Below are 6,665 nucleotides of genomic sequence, written 5' to 3'. Positions count from 1 at the left end.
CTTTCCGCTTCCCCTCCGCCCAGGAAGAGGCGGGCCGGGCCGGGCCGGGCCATAGACATGCAGGTCTCCAGCCTCAACGAAGTGAAGATCTACAGCCTCAGCGCTGGCCGGAGCCTCCCGGAGGTGAGGGAGCGGCGCGGGGTCGCGCTGCCGGCCCCATCCCGCCTGTCCCGCGGTACCGTCCGGCAGTGCCGGCAGCCGGAGGTTCTAGGAGCGGGTCAGACGGGTCGGGCCTGAGCTCCAGAGCGGATGCTCCGGCTCCATGTGCGCTTGTATTGAGGGGGGAAATCGCCAGCTGAAACCGGCTACGAGTACTCTTTAAACTCAAAGTGCAGTTTGTACGCGTGCATCGCTAGCTGTAGGTGTGTTACCCCACAAACTCAGAAAAAATCCCTGCTTTTTAAGTTTTCTGAGCATGGAATTGCTAAACTTACCGGTGTAAATGTAAAAGTAATCAAGAGAAAAGGAATAAATGGCCTAAATTTCTTATGCTTGCAAATTGGATAAACTTGAAGTGATTCTTTGGTTCCATTATGTGTAACAAGCTCAGGACTGATTCATGTATTTTCTTACAGTGGCTCTCAGACAGGAAGAAGCGAGCTTTACAGAAGAAAGATGTGGGTGAGTTTTCCTGTCACAAGGTCCTCAGGAACACTCAGCTGCACCCACACAATATCCAGGTCCAGGGAGAGACACTTTACTAACTGATGCAGGGAGCTTACATCTAGCTCCTATTTGAAAAATCTACAAAATTAAAGCTATCAGTAGGTATTATTAGAGGGTCATGCTTCAACTTTCTACACACCTTTATATAAACAATATATTGTCTATATTGCTTTAAGTTTCAGTTATTAAATATTGGGGTTATAGACTTTGCATCCAGTTCTGGAGCTCTTTTTACAGGAGGGACATGGAGGTGCTGGAGCATGTCCAGAGAAAGGCCACAAGGATGATTAGAGAGCTGGAGCACCTCTCCTGTGAAGACAGACTGAGAGAGTTGGAGTTCAGTCCAGAGAGAAGGCTCTGAGGAGACCTTATTGTAGCCTTCCAGTATCTGAAGAAGGCCTACAAGAAAGCTGGTGAGGGACTTTTTAGGATGTCAGGTAGTGATAGGACATGGGGGAATGGATTCAAACTAGAGGAGGGGAGATTTAGATTGGAACTTAGGAAGAAGTTCTTCATCATGAGGTTGGTGATACACTGGAAGGGGTTGCCCAGAGAGGTGGTGGAAGCCCCATTGCAGGAAGTTTTTAAGGCCAGGCTGGACAGGGCTTTGAGCAACCTGATCTAGTGGGAGGTGTCCCTGCCCATGGCAGGGGGGTTGGAACTAGATGATCTTAATGGTCCCTTCCAACCCTGAAAATTCTACGAATCTGTGACTGTAGAGAAACATGATAGATGAATTCCCATGCATACCTTATGATAAAGTCTAGCTGTAAGCTCCTCCATGTTCATCTTACTGTGCAGGACCCTCGCAATTTTAGTCTAAATTTGTTATTAAAAATAAAATTAAACATGGCTATTTCTATACCATAAGAGGGTTTGTATAAAAACCTCAACCAAAGAAAAAGACAGCGTTAACAGGAGAATGGAGTATATTAGGCAACATCTTAGTTTTGTAAAAGGTGTGGTAAATATTTGCTTGTAGTTTATATAATAATGTGTTACGTAGTTACCATCTCAGAACAGGCATTCATCTCACATGGGGGTATCCTGCCTCTCAGAGTTAGCAGACTGTATTAAGCTGCTTGTTACTTATGTAACATGTTACTTATACTTGAAAGATATCAAAAGATCTTCCTTACATTCAGTTAGCTTTTCATGCTTCTGTAAGAAAGCTGTTTTGGGGGGCTGATACAATCATGTTGCCTTTAAGAAAAATTTTATTTTATTTTATTTTTTTACAGACATCCGAAGAAGAATTGAACTTATTCAAGATTTTGAAATGCCTACAGTTAGCACAAAGATTAAGGTATCAAGAGATGGACAGTATATTATGGCAGTTGGTGAGTTAACAAAGCATCTCTCTGTAGCAGAGGCCAAAAGTGCTAGAAAATCATGATTGCAGCATGACTTAGTAGTTCAGGTAGAATTGGTAAGAGTTCATTTTTAAATGTAGCATTGGACAGAGTTTTGAAAGCCTACTTTTAAGATGTGATAGAGTGACTGTCTTGGTACTGGTATTGTGAAACACTTCTTATTAGAATACAGACGATCATAGAAAGGTTTGGTTTGGAAGAGAATTTTGAAGATCATCTAGTTCAGCCTCCCTACCACTGGAAGCTTACAGTACAATTGAAAACTAAACTGTCTGTAACAGTGTTAAAAACTAAGTTCTTAATTTTTTTTTAAATGTATGTACATAAGTTTGCATTAAATAACTTCTGAACTTTGTTGCTTGAGTATTTCTTTAAAGAATGGAGGTTAATGCTACATTTTTTAACTGTCAAAGCAGATTCCATGCCTGAATAGTTTAGTAGGTGTTAATATCATTAGGAGACTTGGTCTTTCATACTTACTGGAAGGTATTAAATTCTGTCTGATATATCAGGTAATTAGAAGTGTACATATCAATAGAGTGCTTTATGGTCTCAATAGAGACCATAAAGCTATGTTACCAAGAGGCATATTTTTCCAGTCACAGAAACTTTGGTAAGATCAGAATATTTACAGTTTAAATGCAGTGAAGTCTATATATGGAAGACATTATAACGTTAGGGCTTTTTAAAAATAATTTTTTGCTTCATTTTGTTAACAGAAATAATAATTTTTCTTTCAGGAACTTACAAGCCAAGGGTCCGCTGTTTTGATACCTATCAGTTATCTCAGAAATTTGAAAGGTGCTTAGATTCTGAAGGTTCGTATAAGCTATGGCTGTTTGTACAAGCTATCTTTTATGTATTATTCAGGTTGGAGTGAGGTAGAAATTTCCTTCCCTGTGCTGAAGGAACAGAATGTACTTCAGGGGAATACAGGAATCCCAAGTAAAGCATCACATTGCCTTTATCTCTGTATTTTTCCCTTTTCCTCCTCCTTCAAAGTTCCTTTCTTGGAGCAGTGTGAGGAATGTATGATTTACCTTGATCCAGGAAGCGTGGGGCTCAGAGAGTGCATATGGGTGAGGGCTGTGCTCTGTTTGGGAATACAGTGTGGGTTCCAAGGCTGGGTAGCAGTCAGTTCTCCTTTCCTCTTGTGTGAAGCAGTAAGGTAGGAGAAGGCATCATGATTGTACCATCATTACTTGTACATCATAATTACTGAAATGAGTTCTCTCTGTTCTTCTGCTGGAGCCCAAGCTTAGTACAGGGTAAGGAGAACGGGGGGGTAGAGAATTGGGGAGTACTTGGGGATACATGGTAGCATTAATTACACCTGTTTTGCTGGCATTTTGGCTGGAGAACAGCTATGGCAAGGAAAGCAAGGAACCATCTAGACAATGGGAAAGGAAGACTCTCCTGGCAGTTAGACTGGGGGAAGAGGTCAGAGCTACTCTAGCTGGCAAGTTTTAGGATGCATAGATTTGGGGAATGGCCTGTGGATTTTTTGGGGTTTTTTTTGATGTTAGAGGACTGATGGCTGAAAACTGGGATATACAGGGGTGACCAAAGCAATGGTGGAATGAGCACATAGTGGCAGAAGTCCAAAGTTATTATGGAAGAATGAAACTGGTCTAACTGTGATGAGTATGAAAATGATGTGAAAAGACAAAAATTGAAAACTACTGTATTAGGTAGGAAAAGGGGATTAGAGCATGGTAGTGTTTCTTTACCCTGTGCCTCAGGACTACAAGGAGTTACACAGGGTGAAGGGGGGACAGTGCTACAACATAGTAAAAGGGGAGAGTTGTGTAGAGTTCAGAGAGGCTGGGGAAAGCTAAGTATGGTGAGAATGGGAGGTGTTTTAAAAGGAGTCATTGTAATAGTAAATACTTGCTGGTAATTAGAGTTTAAAGTGATTTTTTTTTTTACTGGCATCTTTACTAGACTGCAGAAGAGTATTTAATTTGCGATGTAGTATAGAGTCACTTCAGGTAACTTTAAATGAGTTACCTCATTTAAATGGAAACAATTTATCTGAAGCAGCTACTCCCTGATGTTCCCAGCCCAGTTTATTTAAAACTAGGCAAAGTCCAATATGTTGCAGTGTTCACCATGGAGTGTATCCTTCAAATCTGTGTTGTGTTTTGTTTTGGGCTTTTTGAGCCTTAAAACTATTTCTGTGCAAGTGCTGACTGACCCATTAGGAAGATCGCATGTACAGGTCTGTGCATAGTACATCTGAACTCACATTTTTTTTGTCATCTTTGACAGATTACCAAAGGTCCATGGACCACACACTCACTGAAAACCATTTGATTAAACCTTCCCTAAGTCAATAAATACCTGGTTGAGCATTATTTTGAGGAGCGTGTCTAGTATACAAGAACGATAAAAAGATTACAGGATGCTTCATATGTTTCTAAAGTTTTAGAAAATTACTTGCTATTTTGCAAATAAAGTTATATAATTAAAGATTTTATCAAAGTGCCTGCATTATGCATTGACAGCTGTGGGGAATACTTATATGACTAAAGGTTAGCATGATTGTAAATGTTTTCAGGATTGATGCCAATGTTTGCAAATAAATTTGCTTACTTAGTTGACTTAAAATTCTCTTTCTTTCTCCTCTAGTGGTTACGTTTGAGATTTTATCAGATGATTACTCAAAGGTATGTTTAATGTTTTCAATGTATAAATGAAAAAAATGTTTAATATGTATATTAAAATGCATTTTCATATATAGTAAAGGCAGTCAATCAACACAATTTTGGAACAGAAAAAGTTTTTTAGAAAAGCAAATGGTATTAACATTTCTGTACCTTCAAAATGTTGTTTGTTTTCTTTGTCTCTTTGTGTTATAATTTGTCTTACCACTTTTAAAGTCTTTTGTCTGTAGTAGGGAAGAACTTACAATAATGTGAAACATTACTTACAAACAAAATGTGAAAAATGGGATTAGTTACTCTTTCTAGGGTAACATTTAGTCACAAACCCTTATGAGACTGATACACAGAAGCACCATTTTTGAGCACTAGATAAGTTAAAAGCCTGATTTATTGTAATGTTATTGTAGACATGATGATATAAGCATATGAATGGAAAGAAGTAATGCCTTTGTTTTATTGTTTTGGTTTTTTTGCTTTTTTATCTTCTCCTCCACTACTGTACCCGAGGGAGACAGACAGTTCAGTTCTTGGGATCATCAACTCTTTTTTTAGACCCAATATGGTGACCAATTCTAATTCTGTTTCACACCTGGAAAAGTGCTTATGTTCTTGAAAACTCATTTGTTTTTTCCAGCTGCACCAGTTGGTGTAATAAAAGATGTTGCATCTTTCTGTAAACTTTGCTGTTTAATTGAGGTGTTATGCTTCAAATTAAATATGGAATTTAATAATTTCTTTAAAATTTAAGTGGTTGATACTTTTTCTTTTTTTCTCCTGAGGAAAAAAGCCTTAGAATTTATGGTTTAGGTTTGTTTTTACAAGTATTTCTATTTGTTCAGAGATGTTATCATGTAGCCTTCTAGCTAGCTAGACTAGCTTTAGTCTTTTTAAAATATTTCCACCTGTCAGATTTCAGAAAGTGTGTGTGAATTTAAGTTGTAGAAGGTGACTAATAAAGTGCAGGAGCCTCCCAGTTACTGGTAGTGAACTAAGAGACCATGACACTGATCTTTTCAACCTAAATATGCTTTAATTTTGTGTTCTTACAGTTCATGTAACTTCTGTACTGCATGGAGGTGCAGACTTTTCTTCTTGTACAATGCTAATAGAGAAAATACACAGATTTATAAGTAAAGATGACAGATTCAGAATAATTTTGTGCCTTGCCTTTGCTGAGCTTCTCATCCCTATATGTGTTGTCAACAATGTAGTCTAGCAGGGGGATATTTAATGTTTTCATTGTCTACTGCTTTTAGAAGATGCATGGACTAAACATATAGGACGAGGCTCAGAGTTAAGAGTTAGCCTGTGATTATCCACATCACTTAATTGTTTGTGTGTATCATGGCACGAGTTTGGGCAAGGCCACCCTGCCCAAGTGTTCCTCCATCACAGGGTGCCTGAGCACAGCCTGAGATACTGTGTGAGTGTAACAAATGGTGTGGCTGGTACTGTGTTTGCAGTGGGAAGAGTTCATTCATACACATGTGAGCTGTGCCATCAGGACTGTAGGGACAGATTCTCACCTATTTCATTTACTAGTCTCTAGCCTTCCAGCACTTCCTCCCAGTGGGCTCTTCTAGGACTGAGATGTTTGTCTAAGTTTCAGAAAGAAACAATATGCTTATTCAGTTGGCAAACAACAAGAAATGCAGAAAGGTTGTTGGTGTAATTTATTGGAATTTTGTCGTGCCTCAGGAGTGCTCAGCACCTATGAAGCTATCGGTGTCTGCATGGCATTGTACCTGGCAGAAATTACTATCTATGGTTTCTGAAAGAAGTACAGATGCTAATTTTGGTGCAGGCCCCCACCCACGTGACTATACTGTTTCTTTTTGCAGAGTTACTTTCAGGGTGTCACAGATACTTTTGTGAATATTCATTTAATGTTTTACTACTAAAGCTCTTTGTTGTGGGTAGTGAGAATGATGAAGTTGGCTCTGTCATTTTAATAGAAATG

The 6,665-nt window shown here is 39.1% G+C and overlaps 1 protein-coding gene across 1 annotated transcript in view; it reads left to right on the top strand.

Moving 5' to 3' along the window:
• The window catches only part of NOL10 (nucleolar protein 10), a 47,755-nt gene continuing 41,090 nt past the window's right edge, over positions 1-6,665 (top strand). Inside the window, exons 1-5 of the mRNA XM_071741905.1 lie at positions 1-123; positions 576-621; positions 1,908-2,006; positions 2,780-2,857; positions 4,671-4,708. Coding sequence (XP_071598006.1) covers positions 58-123; positions 576-621; positions 1,908-2,006; positions 2,780-2,857; positions 4,671-4,708 — 327 coding nt within the window. The 5' untranslated portion in view covers positions 1-57. The remainder of the gene's footprint in view (positions 124-575; positions 622-1,907; positions 2,007-2,779; positions 2,858-4,670; positions 4,709-6,665) is intronic.

This window comes from Heliangelus exortis, chromosome 3 (assembly GCF_036169615.1).
Source record: "Heliangelus exortis chromosome 3, bHelExo1.hap1, whole genome shotgun sequence".
Taxonomy (NCBI): domain Eukaryota; kingdom Metazoa; phylum Chordata; class Aves; order Apodiformes; family Trochilidae; genus Heliangelus; species Heliangelus exortis.
Note: the sequence above shows the minus strand (reverse complement) of the source record. Positions and strands in the feature narration are given on the sequence as shown.